We start from the raw sequence: 20,768 nt of genomic DNA on the forward strand, positions 1-20,768 counted from the left end.
AATTGATGGGGCTTCTATAGCCCAAATCTCCACCCTATCCCAGCCCGTCTTCCATTTTGACCTCTGTCAACTGTTTGGGAGGAGGTGGAGAGGGGCTAACACAGGTGGACTGCTATGTGGAGTTCATCTGGGAGACTGCAGCTATGGATGTGGGACCCCAAGTCGAGAACACAGATTACAGGATTATCGATACTATGCCTGCCCAGCCACCAGGCCCCAGCACTGTCGGGCAGAAGGACATTATCATTGTGCCAAGTGGGGCTGTGAAACTATTGCATCCTGGGTAAATAAAGACCCCCATATCTCTTCCACTCCAGGTAAGCCTGGCTGCTCTGTCCTCGGGTCATGCAACCCTGTAACCATTAAAACTCACCAGAGGCACACTCAAACCTGGGCTTCAGGAAAAACCTGGGGTTTTAGGCTATATGCCACTCTGGGAGGATACTGTGACCCAGGAATTCAATGTACCATTCAGAGGTTTACCCCAGCCCGGCAATTAAACCCCAAAAGACCTAATCATGAGTTATACCTCGGACCTATGCTCACAACCCCATCAAAGCCCGCTGGCACATTAGTTACACCGTCTGCCTTGACCCTTCGGAGCCGTGATCTTGCACCTGTTCCCTGTAGACAGCCTCTGCTTAAGTTGTTAAGTTCTGTTTATAATTATATAAATCAGACCAGCCCCAATATAACCAAGGACTTTTGGCTCTGCCTAAATCCGGAACCCCCTTATGATGTAGGAATTGGGACCAACCTTTCTGTTGGCCTCAAAGAGACTGATATCAGAAATTCAACCTCTGAGAAAGCCCAGAGGCAATATTTATGCAAATGTTGCCAAAAGCCCAAATTAACCCTTGAAGATCTGCAAGAGCAGGGGACTTGCATTTGTTCCTTAGATTTTGTCTTAGCCCGATTTCCCTTTGGGGACTCCTGTAGCTCAGTCATAAAAGTAGATAATTCCACAGACCTTGAGCTTAGATCACTCCTTATTAACCCTGAAGGCACTTGGTTTGCCTGCACAACTGGCATTGCCCCGTGTGTGAGAACCTCTGTCATCTTACAAGAAAAAGATCTCTGCATTCTTGTTGTTCCCCAGGTATACTATTATTCTGGAGAAAGTGGAAGAGAGCATTTGCAAGTTTCAGCCCCCTTCCTTGTTAAAAGAGCTATACCTGCCTTAGTACCTCTACTCGTAGGGTTGGGAATCGCAGGATCAGCAGCCATAGGAACCTCTGAACTCATAACAAGTAATCAAAATTTAAAAATTCTAAGCCAACAAATTGATCTTGATCTCAGTGATTTAGAAAAATCTGTCAGTCGCTTAGAACACTCAGTAAATTCCCTTGCGGAAGTAGTTCTGCAGAACAATAGAGGCCTAGACCTCCTGTTCCTTAAACAAGGAGGCCTGTGTGTAGCTCTAGGTGAAGCATGCTCTTTCTACCCTAATCATTCAGGAGTAATCAAGAACAGCCTCTCCCAGATATGTAACAGGTTGAGAGAAAGAGAAGAAAGCCAAAAAGCAAACAGTAATTGGTATAAAAATCCCTGTTTTTGGTCTCCTTGGCTGACTACCCTTTTGTCGGCCGTGGTGGGGCCCTTAGTTCTACTCCTGCTAGGTCATTAATTGGCCCATGTATACTAAATTGCCTTCTGTCCTATGTAAAGCAACGCATCCAAAGCATAAAACTGACAGTTCTCAGCACTCACTATCATCACATCTGTGATGTGGAATCAAGGATTTGATTCCCACTAAAAACCAGTGGGGAATGTAAAGGACCTCAAAAGTTAAATTCAGCCTGCCCTTCAGCTAAAATACCTGTAGCAATGGACAATAATTCTTAATTAACCTTTGATTGTTTCAATCATTTCAATCTGTGTAATGTATTATGTAGTTAAAAATTTACCATGATTGCTGAATCTGTAAAAGAATGTATCTTGGTTTGGGCTATGGGCTAATGCTTTCTGCTTCTGTAAACCTGCCTGCTTAAAGATTGTTATGGGGGGGGGGTCCCAGACCCTACAGCCGTGGAAAACATGATGTAATGCTGTTGCAACCCTTGTGACTAAAGTCACGTAGCCCCTAACTTGGGCCGGTATAAAATCTCCCTGCTTTTTTGGCTTGGGATTGCTCTTTGTACCTCTTCTGTGTAGGGCAGTAGTTGTCACTAGCCAGCTAATAAAGACTCACAATTAGGCTCAATTTGGTCTGAAGTGGTCATTTCTCGCACACTAAATCATAACAACCTCCACCTGCCAGGACTGGGCATCCACCTGGCAGTTCCCCTGAGCCATCTCCCGTAGCACAAAGAACAAAGGACATTCCCCTGCTCCTCCCACCTGACCACGGTTTGAGGCAGGGGAGCAGGTTTTAGTTCTCAAAGAGAGTGGGTAAGGTTTTAAAGAGACAGAAAACATTTTTGCCTTTTTTTCAAGCCATTCCCTCTGTTACATTTCTGGTTCAGTAATTTATTCCCTTTAGTTTGCTATTCAGTTATCTTTCATGTTAAATTTATTACTTGAATATTTTAATAATATTTCTATTGGCTTCTTTTTATAACATTTGCTTGCCCCTGTTTCAGGATTTCCTGTTCCTGTTTCGTGACAATATTTTCTCTTTTGTTGCCTCTTTTATTCTTTTATTTTTAAATTCTTTTAGATGTTCTATTATTTCTATTTCTTAAGCTATAAATTATTCTGATATTTGAGTTTGTTGCATGTCTTTTAAGATGGTTGGTTTTCTTGAATCTTTGATAATAATCCTGTAAAGTTTGAGAATCCTGTAAAGTTCTCAGCTGTGAGTCCCCCCTGGAGAGTGATGATTCAGTAGTGCTAACCCGGCCCTTACGAGGTGTGGCTCTGGCCTGCAGCTTGCTTTGCCAGCGTAGTTCTGGCCCCAGTATTGTTGAACAGCTTTGGTTTTCAGCCTCAAATGAGTGCTACTGGGGCCCTGATCCTGAATTGTTGTTGTTGTTGTTGTTCATAGTCTGAGAATAGAAAACACAACACTCAATGTGCTTTAATCCTGTTCTTTCCCTCAACAACAACCATCATCGTTAACACAGAAGACTTATGTAACCAAGTGCATGGGGGCTCTTCCCCATACACCAAGTAAGCAATCAGTTCTGCTATGGACACCAGCTGGGTGTCCTCCAATTCAGTTCTGACACTAGCAGCCCCGTGCTTCAGACACCAGTCTGGATCCCTGGAACTTCCGACTGACTGGTTTCAAGTTGGGGTTCCTATGATCCCCTTTTTCGGTTCAATTAACTTGCTAGAGCACCCACAGAACTCAGGATAACAACTTACTTGTGTTTACCAGATGATTATAAGGCATATGACAAGGGTGCAGATAAAGAGATGCATATGGTAAGGACAAGGGGAGGAGTGCAACGCCTCCATGCCCCCTCCCGGGCACTCCAGCCTCCAGGAAGCTCCAGGAGTTCATCTGTCCAGGAGATCCCTGTCCCTCCTCCTTTCCTGCAGACTTCATTGGATAAGCATGATTAAAACACAGACAGCTGTGTCAAATGTGATTGGACAAGAAGGGTATGATCTAACACTGATAGACTGAGTGAAGAAACCCAGCAAGGACTGTCTGTGGAGACTCTTCCTGGCCTCTCTGTGCAGCATTCTGTCCTGCAGGGTAGGGGCAGGATCCTCTCTGGAATGAGGGTCTTAGGATCCACAATCAGAAAGGCAGGAAAATATCAGAGTCCTGCCTTGGGCTGGTGAAAGGAGGGCAGGAAAAAGCCAGAGAGAGATTCTGTTCTCTGAGGCCTGATCCTGAAGCCTAAAGTGCCCCAACATTATAACAAAGGACTAACAGGGACTATGGGAGTTATGAGTTAGAAACCGTGGACAAAAACATATATAAAATAAAATCACAATAGAGAATTATTTTTTCATGTTTTCAATTGTAGTTATATATTTATTACAGTTTTCCTATAATTTCTCTGTGTTTAGAGAAAGAGATCAAAGTTTCAGAATGCATAAAACTTACTATTCTAGACTCAGAAGCCCCAGTTTTGTTTTTTACCTTGTAACCTCATAAGGTTTTGATACTTTTACTTTTCTAACACCCAGTGGTAAATTCTTTGGAATTAAAAGGAGGTAGTGGGTATGACTCACATGAACATAAATACCTGGGAAATGTGTGCCTTTTTCAGATTCTCTCCCCAAAGAGAATAAAGCCAAAGTGAGAAAAAGTGAAAAGTGAGAGTTGGGAATAAAAGTAGATAGCAGGTTGATTCTACAGGTCCTTCAAATAATTAAAACAGGTGTATAGCAAGCAATGCCAGGATCAAGAAGTAGACACAAGATATCAATTATCAGGAGGCCAGCTTGGGTCCCCAAGAAAGATTATAGAAAACATAACAACTGTGTTTGGTCACAGAGCTTTGAGATAATGCAATGTGTGCCTTAGAGAGATAAGAGGAAACTGGCCTGCATTTCAATTCAACATTCAATATTTGATAAGATATCTCACTTTCCATCTTATTATCACTTATCACTGAGGACTTTTTGTGTCCTTCATGTCACTTATGATTAAGAAAGTTTTCATTTCTGACTGCTATCTGGTTTTGTTCCTTACTGGATTTTCCTCAAATAATTAAGTTCTTTAGTGATTTGCTACTGTTGACCCAGTAAGTGTCATTAACAGGATCATATTTTTTACCCTTCCTTAAGCAGATACAATCTAGTTTCCACTGAGAAACTCTACTGACAGTGTTTTGATTGGGTGATAGGAAGAGAGAAAGAAAATTGAGAGCATAGAAAGTCTAATCCTGAAGCTCTCTTGCTTTATAGCTCTGTGTTCCTTAGGACAAAGCCTAACTTAAACATTTACCTTCCCTCTTCCTTGTCTTGTCATCTTCTGTAGGCACATATTGGGAAAGGAAAAGCTTTATCTAATAGTTCCTCTCAATTGTCACGGTGGAAGTTGTTCCCTCAGGACTGTGTGTCCTTCCTGCTGCTGCTGAGCTGTTAGGGCCCTCTGACCATTTCAACACCTGGAACTCCTGGGCACAGAGCCCGGAGAGACTGTTTCTCTTTCAACATGGGTTATCTGTGGAGCAGACAACGTGGGTGAGATGGCACCATTAGAGCTCAAAGGATGTCACAGTCTGATAAACAAACTCACAGACACTCTTAATCAATACTGAGCTTGCATAGCTTCAGGCCAACGTTGGTGCAGGATAGGAAGCACAGCTGGGCAGCGTGTGCGCTCCTGGTGAGAATTTGTACAATGGCCCAGGCACAGCCCCCAGCCCCCACTGTGAAAGAGGAGAGAGAAGGTGTGAGGATTCCTTGGCAAAAGGAAGCTGGCATCCCTTGTTAATCACGCGGATCCTTCATGGGCGTGTGGCCCGCTCTGTCTTGCTGCAGCTGAATCGCATTAACTCCATCATATGATAAAGAATCTCAACAACTAGCAGCTTCAATTGCTCTGAGAATCCTCAGAACGTTGAACAGAACACGGCAACCTTACAAGCGTGCCTCGTTCATGATGGGCTCAGTGGGTTCTTCATGCAACCAGTGTGATCTGTCTGGACATCTCGGGGTCTGGAGGGGAGTTTGACAGGACAGCTACTATGGCCCCTCCTCTTAGGGAAACAGGCCACACTTCCCCTTCCTGTTTCGTTTCCTTTATTCTTTACAATATCACTCACGGCTTGTGAAGATATACCAGATGTTTCATTGGATGGGGTAAAGAGAATTATAACATATAAAATATACACTTCAATATTAGTTTCTTTTTATAGTACAAGAGAAATTCACCTAAGAAGTTAAACCCATTGCAGAGGAGTCTCCACCTATCGGATGTCTGTAGTCCTTAATCCTGAGTCATTCCCTTCATCCCCACATCTTTCTGAAAATCCTTCTTCTAACTCTGTCCTATAACTAGGAATGAAATTTCTTGAAAGCCTAACCCCTTCCCATTGTTATGAGTCTTATCCCAACGTTCATCACCCCGCCGCCAGCAGTACTCACTGACATCTACTAGTTTGTTTCAAATGTTCCTCTTTGCTTACTTTAGTGTCTATAAGCTACCTGTTTAACCACACAAATCTCCTGTGGGAAAACATTCATTTTCAGAATCAGCACAGTCTATGTGGATGAGGAGAACCATGTCCAAACTATGATAATTTGCAAGATTGCCTCCCTCACAGTGGAATCAGTATTTTGCATTACTAAGCAGAGCACTATCAATTTCTTTTCTACATTTTCCCTTTCAATTCCTCCTTTTTATTGTACATAAAAATAAGCAACAGGCTTAACAGCAAGTCATGCACTTTTTAATTGCCTCCTACTAGCTGTTTTGTATGCATATAACTAAATCATCAGACACCAGTGGTGAACATTTCAGTAGCAGAAGTCAACATGCATTAAGAAAACCAAAAAACCACATTTTCTTTAAACAATATTTCTTAAATTTTTCTCTTATTAATAGAAAAGAACTGGATAGGAGATAATCTAAGATAATTCTCACTGTATGAACATGAAGAGATGCTATCCTATTATGCCAATCAAGGTGAATTTTTTTTCTATATAGTTTAGCTTTATTCCAAAAACTGAACCCTGCCTTACTCAGTAATTCTCCTTAGCTTTTGCTTTATGTACAGGAATGAGAATTCTGGTTTAATTTTTAGTAAAGTCTCTTCTAAAAAATGTTTGAAATTTAGTATTCTAACATAAGGGAGATAATAATTTTTATTGAATGTTTTGCAGTGATATAGGCTCTCTTCCCATGCTTTCTTCATAGAAATCAGAAAAGAACCAAAAGTTGTTTCATTTGGAGGTAGATCAAATAAGATAATAGAGATTAAATATCTGCTATGCACATAATAAGCTATCTATTCTTTTAAAGCATGGGCACTAGCATATTTTCACAGTAGGACATGAAATTAAACAAAGTGCTATTTAAAGCATAGGTTTTTGAAAGCTGCTAATGAAAGATATTCAAGATTCCTCTAGAAGTTCTAAAGCTTCTCACTTATTTTTATGAATAATGTTTGTCCTTTAAATATTTTGTTTGGAGCTTGTTTCACACCTATGTGTTTCAGGCTAGAGATCGGGGAGGTCAACAAAAGGGTCACACAAATTCAGCAGCTGAATCACAGAATCACAGAAGTCTCTGGGGCTAAGCTTCTATTCATGGCCACAAAGAATTGCAGTCTGGTGGGAAAGCGTCATGCATGTCTCTGCTGAAACAATTTTTGGTATGGCAATTTTATTGCGAATATAAGATATGGAAATAAAGGAAAAAGAAGAGGGTGAAAAAAAATACCAGCATTGGGAAAAACCTATCCTCTGGGTTTATGATGTGTTTGGATAGGTCACAAGTTAACTTCAGGAATTTTATGGTAATGATGGTCAGAACTCTTTGGCACTGGATTAGGGGAACTATAAAATGAGGGTCAGGATCTTGACACATAGTCAGCAGCCTCTCCAGCATGCTTTGGTGAGCAGTATATGCAGCTGATGCATCGTGGTGATCAGATAGCCCAGTGGCTGACCAGTGGCAGCAAGCTGGTGACACTGTGTCATTGTGTACAAGAGGATCTTGGGGCAGCATAGGCAAGGAGAGAAGAAAACATGAATAGCAGAATGCGGAAAATGGACAGCCTGTCTCTACCCCAAGGATAAAGCAATCAATCGTTGAAGACAAACTCATGTCAAACAGAGAGAGATTTTTCAAGAAAAAAAAATACATGTGTGTGAAGTCCAAAGGAACGAACAATAGTCCCAAATATAATGTTTACATATTTTAATGATTACAAAGATAAGATCAGGATAATAAAATATAGTTAGCAGCTCTTAGCCACTCGCAGTAGAACAAACTGGATATTACCATGTGATTTCCTGTTTTAAAGAATAGTCAATACAGGATATTGATGAAAGGAAATTTTTGATTAATATAAAGATCTTTCTAAATAAACAGCCTGTGGAGATGCACCGTGGAGAGCCATGGTTGAGCAATGTACTCAGATGGTATTATGAAAAGGTGGTACCAATCAGCGTGGACAGGTGGCTGGACACAGGCCAGAGTAGAATTCCTTTTAAGGAATTCTAGAATTCAGACTGGAATTCCTTTTAAGAGGCTATCAGTGTGTGATCAGGCTATGGTATGGGGTGGTGGCAAAGGAGGAAGAGTAGATGCTAATGGGAAAAATAAAACATTTAAGAAATAGAGTAGTGGAACCTAATGGATGATCTGCAGAGTGGGAGTATGAAAAGGTGAAGGTGCGCTCTTAGGTTCTGACTTTGGCATGTGAGCATGTGGTAAGGTCATTACTGTAAATATGGAAGAGAAGAGGAGAGATGCTAATTTCTCCTGGGTAGTATCTTATCTTGGGTCTCATCAAAAGGCTGTGATGATCAATAGAGTATTACTCTCTTTGTAGTGTGTTCAGCACAGAACTTAGCTTGGCAGGCACTTGGAGAAGATTTTGATAGTTCTTTGTATATGTTAGGCTCAGGCTAGGAAGAAATTTAAATAAAGTTATCAACTCCGATTTCATCAATCCATCCATTCACTTGTAAGCAACTCGGGCTTTGTGAAGTATCCTAGCAACCTGACAATAGAATAATGTAACAATGTATACTGAGGGAGCCTAATCAATCACCTTTCTGCCCACTATCTCATCTCTGAGAACTAAAAATTGATGAATAAACATAAGAATACAGCTGAGGATCAAAATAAAATGTTAGTTTTATTGATGATAAAGCTGGATTAAGAATGCAAGAGAATATCATCTTTCTCTCTCTTCCCCTAAAACCTTGGAACCAGCAGCATCTTCACTGGCCCTCCCCCTCTGCAGGGGAGAAAGCAGGACGCTGACTGAATTCAGCCAGCTTGTTGCCAGGCAACTACAGAGAACTGCCTGAATCATCCAGCAGTCTATCCTAATGGGCTCTCTCTAGAACACAGCATAAATTAATTTAATATCAAGGGTACACTTCACTCTCAGCCAAAATGCATTCTCTAATCAATTTCTCACTCCAAATTATGTCTAGTCATGATATTCAATGCAGCTCAACAGAAGAAGCTGTCAAATGAACACTCACGACAGTGTTAAAATATGCAAAATAATATAATGCCAACAAAATAAAACTGCATATGAATATCAACTCTGAATATAAATTTTTCTTATTATTAAATTTTCAGAAAGACATTAAAGTACGAATATAAAATATGACTTTTTGTATATGAAAGTCCAAAGAATTAAAAGTCCAAAATTTCTCCTCCACAATTTCATTGTCTTATTGTAAGGACAAGTACCTTATTTGTTGGTCATAGTTCCTTCTTGTATGGCTAATGTCTAAATTCTCTCCTGATGAAATAGGCTCATGTAGTACTTTCAAATTTGAATTGCTCCAACATGAAATCTCTTAATTTCCACCTTCTCAAGTGAAAATGTACAACTTTCCCAATACCAGCCCAGTACCTAAAAAATTAAGAATAAAAGAAAATTCCTAGTCATACAGTAACATTCCAAACAAAACAATAATTTTAGGATCCAGTACATGATATAATATCAACCCAATTACTGTTGCAAAAATCATGTGAGAGAACTAGTGGTTCTGGGAGGTAGGAATGTACATAGAGACAACGTGAGAGAAAGGAGAAAATCTTGATATCAGCTCTGTCAGGGTGCTCATCAGTCTGTGTAGGTTGCCTAGAGCCTGTAAACTGAGTCTGGATTTAGAATTCCATTGTAATCTCTTATGGAGAAGGTCATGTGGCATTAGGCTGCCAAATCCAGGAAAAGAATTCATCTGTAGATACATCTTTCTATCTTTTGTAGACAAATTTCAGAAATTCTTGTTGTTTGAAATATTCAGAAATTTATAGTGGTGAGATCACAGTCTCCAGGTTTTACTCAAGGCTCCCTTCTTCCTTTAATGTAAGTTTCATAAAGGTAGGGCCCTTTCATTTTATTTACTTCTGTACCCCCAGATCCTAGGTATAGGTCAATATATATGTGCTGAATAATAACACACAACCGAGTATATGCTTAACCTATTAATTTTCATTCTTTTTGAGGCTTATGTAACAGCAATTATATATGAAGTACAGTCATTCTAACTCACCTTATAAACAGGATAGTCCACATTTATAACTCTGAAAGCAATGTTTATGGCTTCGTACTCTCTCCAATTAAAATCTCCTTCATTCTACTGAGATGACTTGCTCTATATTTGATTTTATCACATATTACTCAGTATCCATACTCTATAAATATTCCAAAACCATTTAGAGGCTTACCATGTAACTGTTTCTTGGATGTTTAAGTGAGTTTTAGACAAAGTTATTTCATATCATGTGCTTACAGGTGATAGTTTAGGGAAAAACCATGAAGATTTAATATTAAGATTTTAATGGCAAGAGCTACAATGTTATAGGAGTGTTCTGGTAGCAGGCCATTTGACTTCAAAGATTTATAGCTAGTACAGAGTACAGGACAATTATGTTTTGTAGAAAATATAAAATTCCACACCAACATTTGTTGTTTTGGAACTTTTTGATAATAGCCATTCTCACTGGAGTTAAATGGTATCTCATTGTAGTTTTGATTTGCATTTCCATGATGATTAGGGATGTTGAGCATTTTTCATACATTTCTTGGCTACTAATCTATCTTCTTTTGAAAACTTTCTGTTCATTTCCTTTGCCCACTGTTTAATGGGGTTGTTTGATTTTTTTTCTTGCTGATTTTCTTTTTCTTGCTGATTTTCCTGAATTCTATATGCATTCTAGTTAACACCTCTTTAACAGATATATAGCATGCAAATATTTTATCCCATTCTGTAAGTTGTCTATTTGTTCTAGTGGTAGTTTCTTTGGCTATGCAGAAGCTTTTTAATTTGATTAGGTCCCATGTATTTATTTTTGTTGTTGTGATTGCTTTTGAGCTCTTCCTCATAAATTATTTGCCTAGGCTAATATCTGTAAGAGTTTTTCCAATATTTTCTTTTAGAATTCTTATCTATCATCAGTTATTTTTGTAAGAGGAGAGAGGTGAAAGATGCACATCCTGTTTCACTCTTCTACATGTGCCTATCCAGTTTTCCCAGCACCATTTATTATATAGGGATTCTTTTCCCCAGTGTATGTATTTCTCTGCTTTGTCAAAGATCAGATGACAATATGAGGATGACTTTATGTCAGGATTTTCAGTCCTTTTCCATTGGTCTATGTCTCTGTTCTTGTGTTTATACCATGCTGTTTGGATTACTATAGCCTTTGTAGTATAGCTTGAAGTCTGGTAAATTGATTCCTCCCAAATTTGTTCTTTTTGCTTAAGGTTGCTTTAGCTGTACAGGATCTTCTCTGGTTCCATGCAAAATGTAGAATTATTTTTTCTAGATGTGTGAAAAATGATGTTGGTATTTTAATAGAGATTGCATTGAATCTGTAGATAACTTTGGGAAGTCTAGACATTTTAAGAATGTTGATTCTGCCAATCCATGAGCATGATATGATTTTCCATCTGATTTGCCATCCTCTGTTGTTTCCTTCCCCAGTGTTGTGTAGTTCTCTCTGTAGAGTTCTATCATCTAAAAGTTCTAACACAACAAATATTGACATGGAGGTGGAGAGATAGGAATACTCATATATTGCTTGTGGGACTGCAAACTAGTACAACTTCTATGTAAAGTAGTATGAAGATACCTCAAAGAACTAAAAATAGAACTGCTGTTTGATCCAGCAATCCCATTACTGGGCATCTATTCAAAGGAAAAAAAGACATTCTATAAAAAAGACATCTACTCTCAAACATTTATAGCAGCACAATTCACAACTGCAAAGATGTGGAAACAACCCAAGTGCCCATCAATACACAAATGAATTAATAAAATGTGGTATATGTATTCCATAGAGTACTATTTGGACAAAAAAAAATAATGAACTACCTATTGTATTATCCTGGATGGGGCTGGAGCCCATTATTCTAAGTGAAGTAACGCAAGAATGGAAAAACAAATAACACATGTACTCACCATTAAATTGGTACTAATTGATCAACACTAATGTGTACATATGGGAAGTCATATTCATAGGGTGTCAGATAAGTGGGAGAGAGAGGAGGGGATGGATAAATCCATACCTAACAGAGGCAGTGCATGCTGTCTGGGGATGGGCATGCTTGTCAGGCAGTGCAAAGGCAATTCATGTAACCAAAACGTTTGTGCCCCCATAATGCTCTGAAATTAAAAAGAAAGAAAGAAAGAAAATATGAAATTCCAATACAGCATTGGTTGTTGTATAGATTGTGTTCTATCCTATAATATTGTGCTGAGATTGATGAGGTATATCACCCCTGGGGTGAAATAGTTGGTAGCACATATCACTGAGCTAAATAAATGACTGAGACAAAAATCTCAATCAATGAAGGTTTATTAAGCCAAGATTTTGTGGATGCTCCTGGGAAAAACACTAACTGCAGGCAAGCTGTGGCTGTTTTTCTGAAGGAGAGGTTGGAAACTTTAGCACTTTAACGGTGTAAGGAAAGAAGAAAAAGTGGGGTGGAGGGTAGGGTGGGGTGGGGATTGAAGTGGTGCAGTTGATGAGGAAGTGGTTACATTCCTGTGAGGTCTAAGAAATCCACATTTGACATAAAATAAGGGAGTGAAGGAAGCATCAATTACATAGATGTCCATGGGCAGGCGAAAGAATGTCTGATTCTGTCTTACCTCCTGTTCTGTTACCTGTAAGATAAACTTGTGATTCATTATTAATATAGAATTGAACAAGCTTTAGTTTTAGGTGCTAGGCATAGGTATAATTTGCATGTCCCTACTTATGGAAGGTTAGCAAGAAATTCCCTTAATGAATGATCTGTGGGACCTGTTCTTCACAGGTGCCCGAGGCTTTTACCTTCTCTTTTGCGTAAGGAGATGAGGTGGTGGACCTGAGACTTTGATTTTCTTTTTATAATATGTATAGGAATTGTTGAGTTTTATATTCTAATGCACAGTCTGAGAGGAGTTTACAATGTTTCCAGAGGCTCTGATGTAAATTTATTCATTTCTATATTATCATGAACAGCCTTGTGTTCAACTGTGAGATTTAAGTCCAGGGAACTTGCATCTTTAGTCTTGAAAAATGTTTCCAATCTCTCTATAACATATTCTGACTGTGCCACTTCTCTCCTATATTCTTAAAACAAATAAATCTTGTTACTTGTTTGACTGATGTACTTGCCTAGTATTTCATATCTAATATTTGCAACAGTTACTAAAAATTTGGTATTTGTCCCCGCTGCAAAATGAATGAAGGAAGACAAGTGGTTTGAGGAGAAGAAAAGAGAAGTTTATTAATTTGCCAGCAACTGAGGAGGATGGTAGACTCTTGTCTTAAAGTACCAACATCCTCCTTATAAGCAGTAATACAGAGCTTTTAAAGGGAGTTTTCAGCTTTGGGCTATGGTGAAAAGAACCTTATGACCTCTGCCTAGACAATTTCTTTGAGCCATCTCCTGTGGTGCAAAGAACAAAGGACACTCCTCTGCCCCTCCAATTACTGGCCTTGGACAGGGACGCAGGTTTTAATTTCTCTAAAGAACGAATGTTGGGGGGGTGTTTAAAGTGACAACTCAGAAAACATTCTACCTTTTCCAGGCCACTCCCTCTGTTATACAACTAGCTGACAAGTGAGTGAAAGAGGATTTTTTTTTTTTGTTAGCTAACTGAGCAAAGATTTCATGCTAAGAAACAAATATTTCTTTTTGTTCCATTATAATCTCCCATTTCCCTTTCCTTCCTCTATCCAAACTCTGATTTCTCCAACCATATAAGTGGGTCTACAGTTATGAGACAGCCATATGAAATCACAGAATTAGTATTTCAGAGTCGGGTGGGAACTTAAAAGTCATTTAGTCCCATGGAAGCATCTTCCTTTGATATATTTTATATCTCCTCTCCTATAAAGGGACATTCCTCCCTTAATGAGAGATAATGTCCTAATGTGATCATTTTAGCCCATGATTTCAGCTGACAAAGCAATGAGATAGGTATCATATGCTTTATTCAGTTTTTTATAGAGTGTCATTTTGTTATAAATATATAGGGGGAAAGGGAAAGACCGTCCATATGGTAGAAAACCAATTAGTGTAGTGAGAATGGTTCAATTGGAAAATCATTATTTGGCAATTATCATAATAATAGATTCAGACAAGAATCACTCATGGATGCTAAAACTAGCAGGTAAAAATTTTATGAGAAATAGGATATTTACAGAATTGCAAAGTGCTCCTCTTTCCCCCCAAATCATTATTAATTAGGAATACTCTTAGCCTGTAAACAGGACCTTTGGGTGAAAAGTGAAGCAATTGGGAGAGAGGAGAAAGAAAGGACTAGATGGAATTACATTTTAATACACATTAGAGGAAAATTGCTGTGAAAAATTCAAAGAGATTTTCTAAACCATTGTAACTTTACAAGTGTTATTATTTTGTAGTATTGCCATCTGTTTCTGACAAGTGGTAAAATAATTAAAACAACAGTGTGTACACGTGCACATGCGTACATGTGCATATTTGCATGTTCAAAGAATGGAAGAATGGAGATTATGAAATACAGTTTCAGCATTTGCCTGCCAAAAAGGGAAGAGCGGGAAAGGAAACATGGGCGTTCAAGGGTGGAGTGATTGTTGTGTTTCCCAGTTAACAGAACATATAAAATTATAACAACCTTTCTATAGTTATGGATAGTTATGACATTTTTTGATGTTTATGTTAAAGAGCTAAGTGAAAATTAAGCTATTATTAATATTACATTTTATCCTTTAAGATTGACATGTTTAATATTCCAATCCAATTGTTACTTATCTGAAAGGAACTTCAGTGTCACTAAGTTTTTTAGAAATTGGATTAGTGTCTATTTTATTTCTAGTAGAGTGACTAGCTGGTTGCTTCTGAAGTACATTTACAGCATCTCACAGTAGAGATTCTTATATAACAAAGTGCTGGTCACTGGAATGTACTGTCACTGGAGCCCAGTTAATATGTTCTAATAGTTCACTGCATGCTCAGGATGATGGCTTATAGTTTCCACCTGGAGAACTGATGTTCAATCACTCGTGTTGATAGACAAGAATTGAAGGTAAGAGAAGGGAAGTAATAATAATTATTCCATTATAGAGTGCTGTTTTACTTCTAAAATATAGCTAACATTTTTCTTTTCCTTCCTTCCTTCCTTCCTTCCTTCCTTCCTTCCTTCCTTCCTTCCTTCCTTCCTTCCTTCCTTCCTTCCTTCCTTCCTTCCTTCCTTCCTTCGTCCCTCCCTTCCTTCATCCCTCCCTCCCTTCCTTCCTCCTTCCCTCTCTCCCTCCCTCTCTTTCAGTCTTTCCCTGCCTTCACCCTTTCCTCCCTCTCTTTTGTTCTTTCTTTCTTTCTATGTATTATTTATCCTGTATTTCTTTCCCAAAAGGACTTAATGTAGCTTACAAAAAAAGTCATACATAACTGGCAGGTAAAATATAAAAATAAAGAAAAATAAAATCAGAAAAAAGCAATGAGAATATGTTCATTATAAAATTTAACATCATTTCTATAAATAAAATTTACCTATTTATTTCCCTCAGCATTATGAAATGCAGAGATTAGAGGAAGCAAAATAAGATGCATAGATGTTATATAGATCTTATTATGAGAAAGGAGGAAACATATATTTGTCCATAAGGAAGCAAATTTATTATTGTTACCTGAATTTAAATGAAAATTTTAACATGGGCTTTCTATGATAGAGACAGACATAAATCAACATTCCTTTTTTTCCCTAATCTTTTTTGTTATAGTCTTTCAGGGGTCTAATAATGCAGGGGAATATCTAGACACCAAAGGAATCTGTATACCAGCAAACTCTTAAAATCACACAAGACTACATGCTATAAATATCTTACCTTGAACATTACTTAAATCACTTTGAGCTTTGTTATTGATTAGAAGAAAATTGGAGATTATGTTCTGTAGTAAAAGGTAGGGTTTCTTGATTGTTTTTCTTTCATTCTCATTTCCTTCTAAATATAGATGAATGCACTTTTCATTCAGATATGAGAAAGAAACTGTATTCTCCTAACTCTTTCAAACTTTAAAGAGCTAAGAAAAATTTTGGGGGGGGGTGTGGTAGAGGGGCTAGAGATGTTGGAAGAGAATCCACACAGCGTAAGAGTCAGTGCATTGTCTGCCAAGTGACCATAAGAATGATTTTCATTCTAAAGCCTTGGGGACATATGAAAACAGACATATTTTAAAACAGCAATGTTAAGTGGTAGATTGGTTTGAGGTACATTCCATTTCAATATGTCTTGGAAGCTGCAGATAATAATTTTTCTTAGGAAATGGAGAATCAAACTTTTTCCAGCAAAGATTTAAATTTTCTCATTTATTTTGCAGTGAGAAGTTTCTCCTGGGAAACACATTCCTCAGGGCTGATTTTACATCCTTATTCCTCAGGTTGTAGATCAGTGGGTTCAACGTTGGGGTTACAAGATTATTCAATGTCTGAACTATAGCACCAAGCAAGGGACTGGGATTGGGTTGTAGGTAGATGATGATCACTGGCCCATAAGCACAAAGAACTGCAGTGATGTGAGCACTGCAGGTGGAGAAGGCTCATTGCCTGCCCTCTGCTGAGTGAATTTTTGATATGGAGATCCCAATGCAAGTGTAGGAAACAAGGACGAGAAACAAGCAAACGAGGGACGAAAGACCAACATTTGTTAAACTTACCCTCTGCACTAAAGACGTGTCCTCACAGGCCAGAGGTAACACTGCAGGGATATCACAGAAGTAATAGCCCACCTTATTCGAGCCACAGTAGGGTAACTGGAAGGTGAGGGAGGTTAGGACAATGGCGTGGACACAGCCACCCATCCAGGTCCCTGTGGCCAAGATGGAGCACACCCTGTGGTTCATGATGACCGTGTATCTCAAAGGAAAACATATGGCAACAAAGCGGTCGCAGGCCATCACCGTATAGAGGAAACACTCAGTACAGCCCAGGAAATGGTAGAAGAAGAGCTGGGACACGCAGCCTGCGTACGAGATGGTGTGGCTGTTCCCCGAAAGGTAGAAGAGCATCTTAGGAGCAGTTGTCGAAGAGAAACCCAGATCAAAGATGGAGAGGTTTCCTAAGAAAAAATACATGGGCACGTGAAGCCGAGAGGAGGAGATGATAGTTGTGAGGATGAGCACATTTCCCAAGAGTGTGCATAAATACAACGAGGAGAACAGGAACGAAAGGGCCGTCTCTAGGCCCTCTGTCTCAGGGATTCCCAGCAGGAACTCAGTCACCACTGTGAGATTTCTCATTTTTATGGAAGAATCAATTCTTGGGTGTCTGTGAAAAGAAATGTGTGGTTAAATTATTATGCATGTAAATTAGCCGTATTTAGATCAGTGAAATGAGAAAACAGCAAAAGATCTGAATATTTACAGAGTGGTGCTTCCTGGGAGAATTGTCTTGATCTGCCTGCTTCATCCTGCACTGGATCTTTCTGCAGTGCAGGTTCTAATTGCAAACACCTCTCATTAATAATCTCACCAAGAAGCCTCTCACAACTAGTTTACTATCTTCCATTCTTTGAATACACTGTTAAATTGCATTGATTCCAAATGCTACTTTGTGATTCTAAAGGGACGGACCTAAATACTTAATGTCTGTATAACAAACCAGGTCTCTTCCAAATTTCTCATATTCATCTAAGACAAGTTGGTGACATCAACTCTGAAGAATTCATTTATGATTATGTGAAACACACATATGAAATATAAAGCATCCCCCATTGTCTCCTTGGATTTGAGGATCAACAGTGAGAAACTAGCCAATAGAATGGTCTTGGGTAACTCTTAATGAACAAAAATTACCAGGCCTTTATTCTTTGGAGTCACCATATCTTACTATACACGAATAGCTAGTAGCCTCAGTGCAGTCTCTAAAGTCTGTAATTGTCTAACCAGACCCAAGTTAAGCAACTCCCCAATTTTGTGGCAGTGGAAGGTACAGAGGTAGGAGTAGTAAAATCTCCATTCCAAGTTTCATATTTTTAAAAAATCTGGTACATTTTTCTACTTCTTTTAACTTTTCCAATACAGTGAGATCTCTATAGTGAGATCAACATATGTATTCTAGTACCTAAGACCCTATCTCTGTCTCTATTTAGTTACATCTATTGATTTCTCTCTAAACTATCTATTTTTTTCCTGGTGATTGTGAGGGGAGGGAGGGAGTGGGAGCCCAGATAAAAGTGAAGGGCAACATTTGAGCACTTACCTGGCAAGCAAGGAACATAACTGGCTGGTGCTAGTGTCGTGTTCCCTTCCTTCCCCAGCAGCAGGAAGGAGCTTCCCGTGCCTCAGTTCCCATCAGCCTGCAGTCTGCATGTAGGTATCCTGAATTCTTTGTTTTCTCAGTTACTTTAAAATAGAATGTCACAAATTTAAATGTGCTTTAGCTTCCTTATGGTAATTTCCTGTCTCACTCCAGGAACTGCAATAATTCCCAAACACAGGAGATTTTAAAAAGTTTTGGTCTTCCTTTGGTCTTCCTTACCCCAAGTTAAGAACCTATTGAGCAAGGGAGCGATTAACTGCTATACTTGGTATAATTGGACCTTAGAAATAAATGAGAGAGAGAGAGAGAGAGAGAGAGAGAGAGAGAGAGAGAATCTGATTATTATAATTTCCTTTGTAAAAATACTTCAGTGGAATAACAATTTTTAAAAAATTCATTTCACACATACATCACACATATTTATGGGATATTTTTATATTTACTGATTTTTTCATGTGTATGTGTTGTTTTTATGAATAAATTAAACCTTATATTACTACATAGTGCCAACAGGGTTGACTTATTGCAAGCAGTAGTAACTGGGGTAGCTCAGAGAATCAAAGAAACCATGAAAAACTAGGCCTAGGAAGGGCAGGGACTGGGGCAGCCCCAGGGACATGGCTGTTAAGAATTTATGGAGCAGCCTCCGGGCCCCCATCAGAGGCTTCAGCCTCAGATCAAGATTCAAATCTGATTTCCTTGGCTGATTCACATGTCTACCCCTGTGACCAGGGACAGGATACAGTGGGATGGAGATGGGCAGTTCTCCAAAGGGTAGAGAAGTGGGGAGACACTATTGCCAGGAGAAAGAGGGAAGAAATGTGCTAAAAAGACAAAAATAATTTTAAGCTATCACTTGCAGTATCTGTCCTATACTACTTGGCATCTATTAAAGCTTCCAAGATAAATGCATTGAATACTCAACAAATACTGGGGGAGTAGAATACCAAATTCCTCAGATGCACTCACTTATTTGCTTATTTATGCATACATGAATTTCATTTATTTTAATAAATATTGAGTGCCATTTATATGTCAGGCACTAATTATTTGCCAGGAGAGATAGAAAGTTGGGGGCAGGAGGAGGTAAGTCAGACATAGTCCCTCTGCTTAAAAAACTTCTAATCTATCTTGAAGAAAAATAATATTTTACAGTCTTATTTAAAACTCAAAACTCTGATGAAGTTTTCTACAGAAAAGGAAAGTAAGGTTCAAAAAAGTCAAATAACTTGCCCCAAATCATGATGTTTACTCTGGAAGGAATTGAGAGTTGGTCTTTTCTTTAGGACTTTTGACCATAAAGTTTCTATTAGGTTTACTTAGAGTGGAAACCCAAAAAGTATGTATAGGACAGAATGCAGTTAATGGAAAACTTAGGCTTGTAAAACAATAGCCCAGGAGTCCAGAGAGTCCAAAGGTTGTAAATCTAGCAGCAGCGCTGGCATTCCTATCCCCTCTGATAAGGACGAAGCTACTACTCCCTCCCCTATCTCTGCAGGTGTCAATCACACCCCCCCAAAAAAAAACCCTCTATAAAACCCAAAGCTTTCCCCTCCCTCATGGTGGATGCTCTTTTGGCCTCCACCCATCTGCACCCAGATGTTCAAAATAAACAGCATTTTGCTCCACGTGAGGCTTCGTGTGTCTCCCTCTCAGCTTCAGATCTAACAGTTTCCAATTGTGTAGTTTCAGTGTTTAGGGAATGTTTAGGTAGTTACACTGTTCTAAATACATCTGGAATTTTTACGTAAAAAGTAAACAAGGATTTTGTTGCACATCTAACTAATGATGAAAGGATACAAAAGTTAATTTTGCCATCCTAATGTTTTCAAGCATGACCTGAAAAAATAATTTGTGCAAACAAAAAAGATGACAAATAAACCTATAAATAGAAAGTGAAATCCCATTACATTTACCTTGGTCTGGTAAAAATTTATTCGGGGAAGACGGATGTCATGGACTATTTTAGATGGTCAACCAGAATGTTTTAGAATTAAGGTGGCATGTGCTTAATTAATGTGATGGTCAGAGTGAAAATACTCATGTTCTACATTTTCAAAAGGTCAAGGTTCTCAGCGGCAATAGCTATTACAAAATAAATAGTGATAAGATCACAATAGGGCACACTTTAAAAAAAATAACTCAAATATATTCTCGGTTTTGCTCATATTTCTTTTCCTACAGAAAGTGTGGAGATGTTCCAGAATTATCATAAGTAAAAAAAATATAATTGTAAGTTGTATTTTGTCAACATTTTAAAGCAAATGTTCGATGTTTGATTAGGTCTTTGTGCTAAATGTAGATTCTATTTGTGTCTTGAGCATGTCAAGTATTTATATTTATATTTCATAAAATTATGAAGAAGTTATATTTATTTAGTTTAACTGCCAAATAAAAATTGTACACTTTTATGGTGTGCAACATGT

At 38.6% G+C, this 20,768-nt stretch overlaps 1 protein-coding gene across 1 annotated transcript; it reads right to left on the reverse strand.

Moving 5' to 3' along the window:
* Positions 1-15,740: 15,740 nt before the first annotated feature.
* Positions 15,741-17,338, reverse strand: LOC105866529 (putative olfactory receptor 10D4). The gene is given in 1 exon segment (XM_012755899.3): positions 15,741-17,338. A coding segment is annotated over 1 exon segment (933 nt). The 5' UTR covers positions 17,322-17,338; the 3' UTR covers positions 15,741-16,388.
* Between the last annotated feature and the right edge of the window lie 3,430 nt (positions 17,339-20,768).

The sequence above is a fragment of the Microcebus murinus genome, chromosome 4, assembly GCF_040939455.1.
Source record: "Microcebus murinus isolate Inina chromosome 4, M.murinus_Inina_mat1.0, whole genome shotgun sequence".
Classification (NCBI taxonomy): Eukaryota; Metazoa; Chordata; class Mammalia; order Primates; family Cheirogaleidae; genus Microcebus; species Microcebus murinus.